The 15,927-nt window shown below is 34.1% G+C and overlaps 1 protein-coding gene across 1 annotated transcript in view; it reads right to left on the bottom strand.

Annotated features, from left to right (window-relative positions):
• Window positions 1-344: 344 nt before the first annotated feature.
• Window positions 345-15,927, bottom strand: part of LOC147071597 (G protein-coupled receptor Mth2-like) — a 58,443-nt gene continuing 42,860 nt past the window's right edge. Inside the window, exon 2 of the mRNA XM_085947977.1 lies at window positions 345-439. Within this exon, the coding sequence (XP_085804103.1) occupies window positions 345-439 (95 nt within the window). The remainder of the gene's footprint in view (window positions 440-15,927) is intronic.

Here is a 15,927-nt window from a genome sequence, read left to right as displayed (position 1 = left end):
CGAGTAAAACCACGCGGCAAAAGTGTTCCAATACAATAAAACTAATAAATGGTTACTTAAATGGAATGGAATAAATACTTACATACACATGCATGCTTTTGAACTTAATTGGCCAGTATTTGTTTAGTTTTGTTTGAAAATTTTAGATAAATGTTTTACCTATTGTATACATTAATTTATTTGTGCTACTATCAATAATCGGCAAAAATATATGTCATAATAATTAATACATCCGTTTAAATTGTGGTAATTCGTCTACTTCTTCTTCTTTTACCCTGTCACTAATTAGCGTTGGGGCATAGGGCAAACACAAGTTCGCGCCACTTCCCTCGATCCATCGCCAACTATTGCGCTTCCTGCCATTCCAGACCTGCAGCGCGTAGATCGCTTTTGCAGCACCACTGCAGGGTGAGGAAGGGCCGGCCACGACGTCGGAACCCTTGAACACATGTCCCAGCCAAGTAAAGTGTCAATGTAATTAGTCAACACAATAATAAGGGATGTGAGTTAACTTCTGGGCATGGCTGTAAGAAGGTACAATTCTCGAGATTGAAAAAATATGAGAAAAACTTAAACATGACGTGTTAAAGAATATAGATTCCTGTAAGGGAACTCAGAAATAATGTGAAATTGAAATACCTAACGGGTGTGGAGTAACAGGCAACCGATCTCGAGTGTGGTAGAATATGGGGTAAACTTAAACACGTGCAAAGAATACGCTTGTCCTTCGTTCTGATATTGTAATCTTAGTTCTATAAAAACAGATATGTTTGACAGATAAAATTTAATGTGCACTATTTATATCGGATCTTTACATCCTACCTCCACCCTTTACCCGGCTATTTACTAAGTTTACATTCAATTTAAGATAGGTACATTAATATGTAATCTATCTTCTTGGACTAAGTACGATCAAAATAATATAAAATATCATTCATGTCTTCAATTTGATCATTGGTATATCTTATAGTACTTATGTATAACTTATCAATGGCAGATGGTAAAAATCTAAGAAATTGTCTAATAAAAAAAATGTTACATCAAACATGATTATGAGCACAAATATTAAATTTAAATATTAACCGTAACTATTTACTTCGGTTTCAGAAGAAAGAAGGGAGAAAACTGGTCCAGCCAGACGCGCAGGTGAGTGCAAGGCTCAGTTTTTATCTGACCTCGTCTTGCATCATCTTCATGGACCCTAACAAAATAACCTGTCCATATAAAAGTACTTGAATCTCCGGACTTCTAACGATTATTTATTTACACAATTCTCACGGTACAAGATAAGCATGATAGCATTTATTTTATTGAACTGTATAACTAACTATAGGATGTAATATCTTTTCTTCTTTTTCTTCTTTAGACCATGTCCGATCCTAATAGGATCATATGGGCCTCCACAGAGTGGAGGTTTGTATTGACAGATTTTTGTTTTTACGAGAAATGGATGTCAGCCACTTGCTCAACCTATTAGGTCCATACTCTGACTCATACACAAATTGAAAAACAATATGTGTACTAGCCAGACCCAGGATTCGAACCTGGGACCCTCGACTCTATAGGCCGGCATTTAAGCCACTCGGCCATCGTGGGTGTAATATCTACCCAATAATAATAAAAACCGGTATAGTGACATATTGTATTCTTATACAAACTTTGAATAAACCACAATTATAATCTTTGCTTTAGATTCACGATTCACCTCTATCTATGATGAAAATATATTATGTAAATTGTATTATATAAATTAAAATAGTTGTAATTTTAAAAAAATCATCACAAAATTAATGTTTTAAATATCTAGTTTAATTGTATAAGTACACCTATATAAGATTATTAAACGTAACTGTTTGTATACCATTTATGTGGACAATTTTAATACCAACCGTCAGTGGTACGGCTAGAGACTTAGAAGCACAAGGCATTGGCTGATTTTGAGTCCCCCACGATAAAAAAATAACATATAATACAAACCATACATTCCAACTACGAAAGTAACCAATAAAAATATCAATGTATCTCTTTAATAGAATCACACCCTGTATTTAAAATTAACAGTTTTTGACTATTAAGTGCAAGTCAGCGGCAAACAAATTTTGAAAATAACCGATATACTGGATTATTAATTGTTAGGTTAGGTTATCATTAATTCATGAATTTTGCCGAAATCGACTATGAAAATTGCCGCTGTTCCCGTCTTGCTTCAGAAGCAGACTTGTACCTATCAAAATAACTATTAATATAATATAGTGAAAATACATAATAATATTAACGGTTTATTTTTTTATTAGTACAAGTACCTACGTAGCTGCTTCTGCGGGGTCCATAACCATTCGGTTATGGACCCCTTTGATGTAAGTTACTGGGATTTTGGGTAAAAGTCGGTTATGGGGAAGCCAGGCGGGAACCGCGCTAATTGGCATAGCCGATTTTGGGAAAAATTCAAGAATGAAAACCTAACCTAAACTAACCCAACCTAACAAATAATCCAGTACATCGGCTATTTTCAAAATGTGTTTGCCGCTGGCTTCCATATAACCGACTTGTGCCGGATTTTGCTATTCCTCGGCTAATATTTTATATCTACTCAATTTGTGCGAAATACGTTTACATATTGTATAGTTTCATAATTGTTACTGGTTTTAACTATTTCAAGGCCCCCTTTAAAAACTTCTGGCGAATAGATCGCGTCACCTGCGTCAAAAAAATTCCCGCTGACTAAATTCAAATTTATTTATTTGTAGTTGTATATAGTGAAGTTCAAATGAATAAACAAAGAAACAGAAAATGAAGCAGAATGAGAAAACAGTACAAGAGTAAATAGAACAATTGTGTCGCTAGATTTCAAAATCAACCAAGTCCATAATAGATGAATAGGAGAAAAACAGCTTTTTGTTTTCTCAAATAATACAAAGTCACAGGAGTGAAAGTTTATATTATTTCGAGTATAGAATATTTAAAATTAATAAATTCCACAGTTTGATAATGCAGAAATGTTAGAAAGCAGTAGTTCTTCAGCAATTCACAAAATACCTAAAGGTGGACTTGGCTGATTTTGAAATGGAGCGACACAATTATTATAATTATTTAGGGAGTATGCCGAATAAATTTTAAGAATTTATAAAACAACGTCCTCCTACAGGTAATACTAATCCTCACCTACTATGTGGCATATATCAATATTTAAAGCGAATTAGTTGAACAGAGTTATTGTTCTCCCAATTGGTGCAGGCCATTGCCAACTCAAGTAGAAAGCCGATACATTCACAACGACTGGTCTTACTTTTCCCACCCCTTCCGTTGTTGTCTATGGATGACCTATTATTGCCTGTCATTGTTCTATAGAGTGCTCATACTGGCGCATCTGTCGTGTTCACACAGGGAATGGTTTGATTTGGATAAGTGAGTTACATGATAAATAATACACTAGCATTAACACACCTTCTACAAAAGTAATGCATAGATCAATGCTACATATTTTTTGGAAATCGATATTAGGTACCACCGGTTTTTGTGTGAAGGACTAGTCTGACTTTGACAGCTGATGAATAACAGGAATGTATATTATTTATAAATAACACTGATAGTTAATAATATATTTCCGTATACCAGAGGTAAACTACGGTAAACCCAAAATGACAACTTCACAGGAGAGACGAATTTGTGATTTCTGGAAAATTCAACTTGTGGCATTCGTGAATGGAGAAAGATAAAATTTATCTATTTATTAAAACCTTTTTGTTTGTTTACCGCTGTAGTTCGATTATAAGTTTTATCAAAAGAATTGTATGTTTTATTAGTGTTGTTTACCTCTAATAGTTATGGAGTTACAATGACATTTTTAATTTTTAACTTTTATAATAAGAGTAATATGAGTTACAGCTGTTTACCAGGTATGCAGGATAAGTAATGAAGTAACAATATAACAATAACTCCATTTCACGATTTTTGGAATTACAATAGTTTACCTCTGGTATACAGATTTGATTTGAGATTTTTTTTATAATTCAATTTGAAACGAAAAAGGGCGAATCAATATGTCAAGCAATCTGGTATCTGATTTTGACAGCTGAAAAGTGGACCACTCGTTGCTTGTGCAAAAAGTTATGCTCAGGCTTTAAGGCATAATAATAGGACATTGATTACTGTCTAAGTATGTATTATTATACAAAATAATATACACTATTTGCAATTAAAACACACACGAACAGTACAGATATAATTATAAAACATTCATATGTATGTGTCCGTTTGAAACAAAGTCTCGTCTTACACGAGTTATTAATTCAGTGAAAATGAAGAAAGATAGTGGGCTAGTAGTGTGCGCGAAAAGCCCTTTCCCTTTATACTCGGGCCTACGAGGACTGCTTTAGTTTGGCTATTATAAATGAAGTTCTCGCTGACACAGGGCCGGCGCGTTGATGTAGGTATTCCGAAGTTTCGGCCGGGCCCATTGTTCAAAGATATTTAATACGAAACAGTGGGCCACCGGGATGCTTTCACTGTGTACTGTATCATTATGTTGTGAAAATTTAATAGCAATGTCGGACAAGATATTATTGCGTGCGTGTATTGTGTACGTCAGCGGCCGCATTTCGTCGGTTTATTCGTCACGAAATTTAATTTCGTCAGGAATGTTTTGAACGACGTAGGTGCCTACTTTATCATATTATAATTAAAAGTAACTCATATTAACTTCCAGCCATTTCTATAACATCACTTCAATGGTGTTAACTGCCAATTCTTAGTGGAAAGACAAATTATAATATAATAATTTTATTACCATCCATTTATTAATTAAAGTGCCTTGTCATCGTATTCAGTTTATTAATTTATGACGGTCAGGCCATAAAATCCAAGAAAAACATTTGAATTGAACAACACAAACATTATTGAATGCGCGTTTCGTTTACGTGACAAACTTTAATGCGTATTAAGGTACAGAGGTAACTATTGAAAATAACAATATATTCTTTGACACGTGTTTAATTTTATACCATATTTCTCCACACTCGAGATTTAAACCATGCCCAGAAATCAACCCTCTATCAGTTATTTTGGTTCTCCTTGAAGTAAATCCTTTTGTATGCATATATATTTACCAAAATCAGCATATTAATTGATATTTAACTCAAAATATATAAAATGTCGACTTACTCTCATTTGGCAGGAACTCTACATTATGTAGTATAATGATCAGGACCAGTTTCGTCCGCTTTAATATGACATTTCCTACTATTCAAAATAAAAATAATACACGAAGTTAAGTATTTACTTTATATCAAATTTAAAATAGATATTTTTTTTTAATTTTTAATTAAATAGTTTCACAGGGTACATTGATATAATATGGATAATATTAGGTAGGTACGTACGTATAGAAAATATTTTTGATAAATTGATAGTTATGTATGTTTTTTTTATTATTTATAAAAAAAATAAAAACGTGTATAAAATGAAATCCTTTTTATTTATAGATATCACATTTAATTTCGATATGATAAAAATATTGAAGCAGTCGACTTGACATATTCAAATATTCCATATTCACCTAATTAATGTGTATTTTTCGTTCCTGGGGGGGGGGTATGGTGTCGGAACCCCCCTCCCCACCGCCCTTGTGTGTGTGTCTGTTATATTTATATTTATATCAATTTCAGTGGTAGTTTATTCCTAGCAGCGCCGGAACTTGCCATGCTATAGTTTTCCGAGTAAATATCTTTAGCAATAGAAAACAGGAGCAAACCTTCAAATAACAACCAACATTCATTCAATAAATATAATTGGTCATTTTGTTTACGAGTAACGGGACACGACCATTAAATTTACCGCCCCAGTTTGATTCGGGGGTGGTTCACGGCTGCACCCCCAGGGGGAGGGTCTAACGTAAGTACTCCGGAGGGTGTCTTGGTCGGCCATAGTGTTTGCTGATATCAATCATCTCATCCCCTCAGGGTATTAAAGTAATTTCATCTTACATACAACTATACTAAAGATATATCTGTTATACCAGTGGCGAATACTCAATACTAAGCGATTTTTAACGTTTACCATGGCTCGTAAAAATAATTTCTTTGTTATCGTGGCGGAATGATACCGACAAATCCGAAGGTTTTCCTCGCAAGTAAAAATCTTTTAAAAATAATCGTGAGAAACTTGCGACGCTTTAAGTGAGAATTTACCACATATACCCAGCGTCAATTTTCATTGACGATCATGCGTTGCTGGACAGAAAATTATGGCAGAAATTTCGAATATTATTTACTTTGATATTTTGTTTTGGACGTGAAATCGTTATTTTTTTATCAAATGGGGCTTCAAAATCAGTCGGTGCATGGGGCCTCTACGTCACTAAACGTGTGACTATATATTATACTAAAACAGTAATAACAATAAATTTATTTTATCGTGGTTATTAGATAATTCTCAATATCTCAAAATCAACTTCTCAAACATAATCCACTTGAAATAATATAAGGCGGGGCACAAGTAGAGTAAAGCTTATAAACTTATCACATTGGCGTGTGTTCGACAGCTTTGCTACGAAATAGGACATCGTTGAAGGGGTCCCAAATAAAAAAGCAACACAATATGTTTGACGTCAGTACAGTCGAGAATAGAAGTGTTACCACATTAGCCCAGCTTCATATAACAGATTAATAAGATAAATGTAATAGCCTGTCACCATGGACCAAGTTAAAGCCGAGCTCGGTTTATTACTCAGGCTATAAATCGAAAAAAAAACATAAACGGCATTGAGCGTTCTAAAATATCATCAATATAGAATACGCGTTTTGCTTACGTGACAAACTTTAATATATTCTAATGTAATGTATTGAAAATAATATATTCTTTAACACGTCTTTAAGTATAAGCTGATACTGATGCTAAGAACGGTACCTACGCACCAGTGGCGAAGGGTGGAGGTAGGCTGTTAGGATTAGCTATATATAGTTCACACTAAACTTTTTTAGTCATATGTATTTGTTTTTATTGAACTAAGACTACAATTTACAGATGGTGTTAGTCAGTTTTTAAAAATCAATTAAACCCTGCCTAAACGAAGCCATAATAGTTTTGGTCTAATTTGGGCAATACGACAAAATTGTGCACACTTTTTCATTCATAGTTATTTGTTTTCATTGGATTAAAAATACATATTACACATATTGTTGGTTATTTTTTTTAATTCATTAAGCCCTGCCTAAACCAAACTATAATAAATAAAAAATATTATTCTATTTATAAAATATTCAAAGTTATGTATGATTTAATTGCATAATTTTAGATATTTTATATATAGACATGTATTTTTTGACTATTATCTATTATGGCTTGGTTTCTCAGGGTTTAATTGAATTTTAAAAACTAACCAACACTATCTGTAAATTGTAGTCTTATTTCAATGAAAACAAATATGTATGTCTGAAAAAGTTTAATGTGCACTGTTTATGGCGGATCTTAACAGCCTACCTCCACCCTTCGCCACTGCTACGCACAATGGGTAAAAGGTTTGATGTCCTCGTGGGAAGAAGCGATTCACAGCTCTGCGATAATGTGATGTTTTGGAGGACATTTTTCATATAGCTATATCGCAGTACAATGCCATATTAACGACACAGAATACAGCTGCGAATTGCGGATATCTTTGAGAATGATGACGCATTAAAAGGTGCCCTGGCGGTGGATAGCTTGGCAGAATTATAGTAAAGTTCTTTAACAGAATTGGAGTGAGGACCTGATCAGTGAATCAGGTTCTGGATGAATAGAGACGATATGACAGCGAGTAGCAGTCAAAGCCTCAATCCCATATTCATCCACACTCAAGATTTGAAACTTATTATTCCCACACCAAGAAGGTAACGCTTTTACGATTATTTCTGTGTTACCTGCCTATTCCTGCGTACCTACTAGAAAAAATTTACATACCTATGTTCAAGTGTAAGTAATTGCTCCACTGTACAAAAATCAAACAATTAATTAATACTACGGATTCATCGTGAATATCAGAATTCTGTCTACTGTCTCTCTCCTTATCTGAAGCAGACAAAGTCGTGGGCGATTACTAATAAATTATTATATGCTTCTGAGATTTTCCAGATGCCTAGAATAATAAATGTGGATTTCTGTTTCAGGATTTTTTGATAATATTAAAATGTAATGGATTTATTTTATTATTATTATATCCGATAACTATAATATGAATGTAAATTATTCGGAAAATTGTGGCGATCGTGTTTCAGCAAAATTTGAATATTTCCAATATTACAATATATTATTTGGCAGAGTACAAACATAACGATTTCAAAACCGCAATACGAAACTACGAGTATCTCGTTCGCACAAGTTGTGAGGCTCTAGATATTATTATTTTGTTATAAATAACACGAGCGTGCAAGTTTGTTCGATGCTTGAACCAGTGACGTGCAAAGAAACCCCCTTAATAGGTTATTAATTTGTCAAGAATACATATTTTTTAAAAACCTCAAACAAATCTACCCATCAAAAAAATATAGAACTATATTTTGATTGAGTGTGATTCGAGCTACGATGAGTACCTACCTCATGGCCCCCACATCCTGAAGCGGGCCCCCCAGGCTAGGAACTTTGGCACCCCCCCCCTACCTATCACTAAGGATAAAGTCAGTGTGACGCTCTACAGTAGCGTTTCCCAAATGGTGTACGCGGTAGAATTAATGTGTATATTTAGTATTTTTTTGAATAGTTTAATGCATCCATTTGAATTATGGAGTTTTGAGTATCGATACATAATTAAAAATTGTATCGTACAACCACATAATTTTAAATAATAATATAATTGAAGGAAAATAGCGCCGCATGCGACTTTATTTAACTATTAAAGCAAATTTGTGATGTGTGTTTATCTCACTTATCTGGTCTCCAGACTCGCCTCACCGAGCCCGTCGTGAGCCCAGGCCCCCAGGCTAGAGTCCTGTCAGCCCCCCCTTGGGGGGCCATGATCTACCAATTCGCTTATACACCTGTAACTTTAACATTATGTCTGCCTCTAAAAAGACTCTATGTCCAATATTATTACCATGATTTAAATCACATATTATGTGGTAACTATTTCTTGGCGGAATTTAAAACTCTCAGATCTAGACGGTCATTTAGTTATTCATGAGATTATGGATGAAATCACTCACACGGAAAGTGAATGTTGTCAGTTACCACATCCTCTGAGAATGTCCGAGAATGTACTCCGAGAAGGAAGAGATTCTAAGCCGGTCCAACCAGCTGTTGGGCCCATTGGGCCAAAACCGGAAAAAATCGTTTTTTTTAAACGGTACATGTTCAAACACGCGCGTTAACATGATCTTACTCCCTACTTCAGTTATAGTTTGTCAATTTATACCCACTACCATATGTTGTAGCCTAACCACTGGGAAATGCCAATAGAAATGGCGTATTTAAAAAAAATACTACATTATTCTTAGGTCAATAATTATTATAAAACAATCATTATTCGAGGAAAAGTCAATAGTTATTCTTGTTTTGATTGTCATTCTAATTTTTAATTTTCTTCATCTAATAGTAATAATTTCATATCTTTCAGGTCTATAATTTCTAGATTTGGCAAGTCATACCACTGCTTGGGTACATGGGTTGGAACAAGATACAATCTGTGGGTCTAAAATGGAGAGGGGTGGGTGGGGAAGGGTGACACGGAGACCTCTGCCCCGGCCCCTCCCGCCAACCCTCGCAACCTCTTTCCTCGACCCTCCTTTACTTGTGTATTTATGTTATGATTACCTACCCGAAACACTAGCTAGATAAAGTTCATGCAAGACGCAAATAAGGACGTAAATTAAATTGTTAAAGTACAATATTATTATTTGAATATTTATATTTTTTATAAATATCTCAAAGTTGGACAAGCCATGCATCAATCACGCATGTAAGTAGTATTGAAGACTCCATGTTATGTGATTATTTGAATTTTGAACACATTGACTGCTGACTAGATAATTACTTTTTAATTACCACATTTAAATGTCATGCTAATTATATCGAATGGCCACCTAATTGTTACGCGCTGAGCGCTTCTTAAGCGTCCGTTAAGTACCTACTTTAAAAAACCAGTTGCGATAATTTAGTAAATAAGTAATAAAGTAAACGATTACTTAACATTTAAATCTTCCGGACACATAGTTCCTGACTGGTCATGGTGACTTCGCAGTCAAACTGCACTGTTTTCGTTTGATATGACATGTGTCACTGGCTGATGACTAGGTAATTAATATTCCTTGATTTTATACACAAAAACCGATAGTCAATAATAACGCAATTTGACAAGCGTTTCATGTATGACTTACTAGTTTAAATTGTCGTAATAAGATAAGAGGCTCGTTATACGGGTTCAAATCGCGTCGAGTTTCGTATTTTTTTCAATTTTTTTTTCTAGTGTGTGTATATCTGGGGTGTTTTCAAATTATGTATGTTCAAGTTTTATAAATATTAGATTATAAATATATATATATATATATATATATGGAGGTACGTACTCCTTTACTTTCGGCTGTATGGATATAATCCGTGGCTCTATCAGACTGTCTTTCTCCTAAGTATGCTTACATACCGTAGCTTAAAGTTTAGAAAGGATCTTTATTTAACCACATTTTTTTCGGCTTTACGCTTGTAAAGGAAAAATCTGCCTTCTAGGTAATCTTCTAAGAAAACGAAGGTATCAGTTATTTGTTCTCCCAAGGTGCAGAACTAACCTACAATTATTAATTACGTCAATTGAGAGGGCCATAACTATCAAAACGCTTCGAATATTGATATATCCCACTTATGTGAGGTGAGTTTAAGTGGACGTTATTCCAAATGTTTTTAAGATAAGGTCTCTCAACCTAGTTCAGTCTGTGTGCTTCCATGTACTTTTATTTTTCTTATTTTATTGTTGTATTATTTACCCACATGACCCTTTATTTTTATTTATTTTTTATTTAAAATTGTTAACACTTACTTTTTGGCATGTCGTAAACGCTTTGAATTTATAATTTGTCATGTTCATTATATGTAAATTAAAAAAAAATAATTTGAATTTAGAACATTTGATTTTATATATTTTAAATATTTTATTATTTATATTGTGTACCTTTATAATATTTAATATATCAATTAAACCTTATCATGTATATTTTACCATTTAACTCTTGGATTTATATTAATGTATTATTGAAAAAGTATAATTATATTCATCATCATCATCAGCCTGAATCTATCCACTGCTGGATGAAGGCCTCTTCAAGCTGCTTCCACTTCTCTCGGTCCTATGCGTTGCGCTGCCACGTACTTCCGCAGAACTTTATCATGTCATCGATCCAGCTGCCTCTAGGTCTACCTTGTGGACTTTTGTATCTCTTGGATACCACTGGATGTTTAAATTTGTACAACGATTGTCTCTTCTTCGAGCTATGTGTCCAGCTTATCTCCATTTGAGGCTTTTAATGAACTCTAATACATCGCAAACCCTTGTCTGCTTCGTTATCCACTCATTCCTCTTTTTGTCCTTTTGCGTTATGCCCAGCATGCACCTCTCCATACCACGTTGTGCTACTGAAAGTTACTGGATCTCTCTTTTATTTAGGGTCCATGTTTCACACGCATATTATCACTCAGTATTTGTTATTTCTAATAACATCTCTTTCCATCAATAATTATTATTAACAATATAAAATGCGTAACCTTTACACAATAACATATTAAATATAATTCTGGTGAAACTATAAAATTGCACGTAGGCCCGTATTTAGTTGTAAATCTTTATAGTTTGGAAACACTATAGAGTACAGAAGATGGGATAAGGAAACCTAAAAGCCGTCCGTGGGCGAGGGGGAGGCCAAAGAAGGATAGACGAAGGAGGGAGGGGGTGGGAAGAAGACGGGCGGAGGAAAGTGGCAGAAAGGGACGCAAAAAGGCAACAGTGCGAGAGGGAGCGAAGAATAAGAGGGTTGGACAGAGATGGACAAAGGGAGGTTGTCTTCGCTCACCGTAAGAGGGGTGGTCCGCAAAGTTATACACGCTCAAGGAACACAACTAAAATCAATAGTTTCTGGGACCTCGCCGCGTAATATTGTATATGCTGGAATATTACACACGGGCGGTCTGACTTGCCTCAAAGGATCGGTGAGAGGCCCCCCTGACCCCACGACCCGACAATTATATTTGCAGCTTTTGTACAATATTATCGCCACTTACTTCTCTGTAGGTTTCGACTTTCTTACTTCGCCCCAGGAAAATAACTGACACACTACGCAATACCCCAAATGTTCAAGATGACAATAAAATATCACACAATGTAGGTATATCAATAAGTTAATTTATTCGAGATCTTTTAGTTAATTAAAACAAAACAGATATTATACTATTAATATACAGTCACAATTATAACTAATTAGTAACTATGGTCTACATACAAGAATAATAATTTAACTACCTGGATTACTTTTTAAAAGTCGGTTTATTAATCCGAATATAAGGGCAATGTACTATTTATTTATGGAACTATGTATAATATTATTGGATAAGATAAAAATATATAAATTATATTTACATTAACTTATTATAGCTTGTAAACATATACATTAACGGTGATAAATATTTCTTACACAATTTAGCGCCCAGATGGAATCGCTCAGAAGTTACACGAAGCATAGCGATACCTTACTATTAAAACCTCGTAAGTCTATTTGATACTTTTAATACAAATGTAAACAAAGCTATTAACCAAGCACATAAAACTTTTATAATAATGGGCGACCTAAATGCAAAAATAGGCCAACCCAGACAAGACGAATACTTAGCTACGAAATCAAACGGGTATGGAGAAAAAAAACCAGAGAGGCCAGAGATTAACACTTTGGAGGAGGCCTTCACCCGAAGAGGGGTTCTTACAAACCAAACAAACTAATTACATATCATTGTCTAATTTAGAAACATTATCTGATAGTATTATTATATACAAAAATAAAAAAATCGTAATATATATATGTATTACACAAAAATATAAAAAATAATAATAATTAATATTATATGAACTAGAAAATAAGTAGATAATACAACCATAGATAGATATATATATACATAATAGATATATTCATAGCTTATATATATTATATTCATTAGATATAGTCATTTAACTGTCATTTACTTTTGTTTGTAAGAAATAAAAAGGCTTTTTTATTTATTTATTTATTAAGTCTATTTGAGAAGCATGTTGAGGGGAAGGAAAAAACGTAATAAAAACAATATTTTGAAAGACAAAAATATAAGAAAAATATTATGTTTCCCATTCTTATAAAATTTTCGTGATTATCCTAATGTGAAAATTTTCAAAATGTGGTTAGTTTGCTTTTATGTTTAAATTTTGTCCAACAAACTTCTTTTTTCTGTAATATCGGACTTACGGGGGGAATGGGACGATTTGGCACCGCGAACTGGCCTCCGCCGATTGGCCTCCGATAATTGGCCGCCGGTACAATCGGACGCCGGCCCAATTGGACGCCGACCCAATTCGACGCCGACCCAATTGGCCTCCGGGAGGATTGGACGCCGCACAGTTGAATTAAATGCGCAAAGGAATAGACGTACGTTACGATTTGTTGGAGTAAATAAGCAAGTCAGTTTAATATGCTTCTATCTTCTCAGTAGTTGTACCTTATACATTTCGCGCTTGACACATTTTTAATATAGATTGAGAATAATTATTATGCCTTATGATGTTTATTAAAAGAAAATAATTCTTCCCTCGCTAAAACTAAAAGATGTGCATAATCAATTAATTTATTGTCTATACATGGGTACTTATTTATATTTACAACAAATATTAAAAATAATGTTAGATGTTAGATTGAAAATTACATTATATTTCAGCGTTTTATCGACTTAATATTATAATAAAGCTTAAACATGTATATTATTATGCATAAATGCGTATTTTAAGATACATAGTATGAAATTACAAACAAAATATTAAGTAAGTTATCTGTTAAGTATAAATGTTTCAGTAGTTTGATTGATAAACTACTTAGGTACTGGGTGCCGGACGAAATCCCTAAGGCCGAAATCCCGAATGCTGAAATCCCGAATGGCCGAAATCCTGAAAAATAAAAAAATACAAACATCAATAATTGCGCAATTTTTGCAAGAGAGACAAAAAAAACCCATTTTTTGTGGAAATATAAAAAAATGTAAAATACAAACATCAATAATTGCGCAATCGTGAGCGCAATTTTTGTGAGACAAATCCCATTTTTGCAGAAAATGGGTTTTTCCGATTACGCAATTTTTTTTCAGGAGAGACCATTTTGTAGAACGAATTGATTTTGTGTCTCTTGCAAAATTGCGCAATTCACAATTGCGCAATTATTGATGTTTGTATTTTACATTTTTTTATATTTCCACAAAAAATGGGTTTTTTTTGTCTCTTGCAAAAATTGCGCAATTATTGATGTTTGTATTTTTTTATTTTTCGGGACTTCGGCCATTCGGGATTTCAGCATTCGGGATTTCGGCCTTAGGGATTTCGTCCGGCACCCAGTACCTAAGTAGTTTATCAATCAAACTACTGAAACATTTATACTTAGCAGATAACTTACTTAATATTTTGTTTGTAATTTCATACTATAAAATACGCATTTATGCATAATAATATACATGTTTAAGCTTTATTATAATATTAAGTCGATAAAACGCTGAAATATAATGTAATTTTCATTCTAACATCTAACATTATTTTTAATATTTGTTGTAAATATAAATAAGTACCCATGTATAGACAATAAATTAATTGATTATGCACATCTTTAAGTTTTAGGGAGGGAAGAATTATTTTCTTTTAATAAACATCATAAGGCATAATAATTATTCTCAATCTATATTAAAAATGTGTCAAGCGCAAAATATATAAGGTACAACTACTGAGAAGATAGAAGCATATTAAACTGACTTGCTTATTTACTCCAACAAATCGTAACGTACGTCTATTCCTTTGCGCATTTAATTCAACTGTGCGGCGTCCAATCCTCCCGGAGGCCAGTTGGGTCGGCGTCCGATTGGGCCGGCGTCCGATTGTACCGGCGGCCAATTACCGGAGGCCAATCGGCGGAGGCCAGTTCGCGGTGCCAAATCGTCCTAGACCCCTTACGGGGGTCTTAATAGTAAGGTGAAGAAGCCGGTTACATGTCAGTTGTACGTATGCAGTTCATCGTGGTACACTTATTCGTGCGCCGCAGTACGTGAAACATGAGTTCGTATAACATTTTATCAAATGACGTGTTCTTCGTTGAACATTTCACCGCGTAATACATTTGTACGTATCTTACAAAATGCGGCAAAAGTTTGCAAATAGTACCTACTGTTCCAATTAGATTAACCCTAACCTAACCTAACCTAATAAAGACAACTCATAAAATTCGCCTCATGTTGTAGCATACGTACAAATATACTCCACGGTGAAATGTTCAACGAAGAACTCGTCATTAGATTAAATGTTACACGAATTCATGTATCACGTACTGCGGCGCACGAATAAGTGTCCTGCGGTGATCTGTTTACGTACAAATTTCCGGATACGGACGAAACCACTTTGTTCAGATTGTGGGTTATTATTGAAATTATATTTGATGAGCATTTCTAGCATTTTGCCATGCTTGCAGGCTTGATTATCAGAAAATCTCAAGTTCACCATACTATTTTGAGTACGCTCCACCATGGTTTTATGTATTTTGTCTATTAGGGGACTTTGTTCGATAATGTTCGGGAATGTTCGATACTCAAAACATGCTCTGGAGAAAAGATGCCTTATTATCTTCATCCATTATTTTTATGATCATACCTTTGTAAGAAACTTCGCTAGAACAGTCCTTACGAGTTAGCCTTAAAATGTTTGTCACTAAT

This window comes from Rhyacophila brunnea, unplaced genomic scaffold (assembly GCF_057557595.1).
Source record: "Rhyacophila brunnea isolate RB1 unplaced genomic scaffold, BYU_Rbru_1.0 scaffold_20, whole genome shotgun sequence".
Taxonomy (NCBI): Eukaryota; Metazoa; Arthropoda; class Insecta; order Trichoptera; family Rhyacophilidae; genus Rhyacophila; species Rhyacophila brunnea.
Note: the sequence above shows the minus strand (reverse complement) of the source record. Positions and strands in the feature narration are given on the sequence as shown.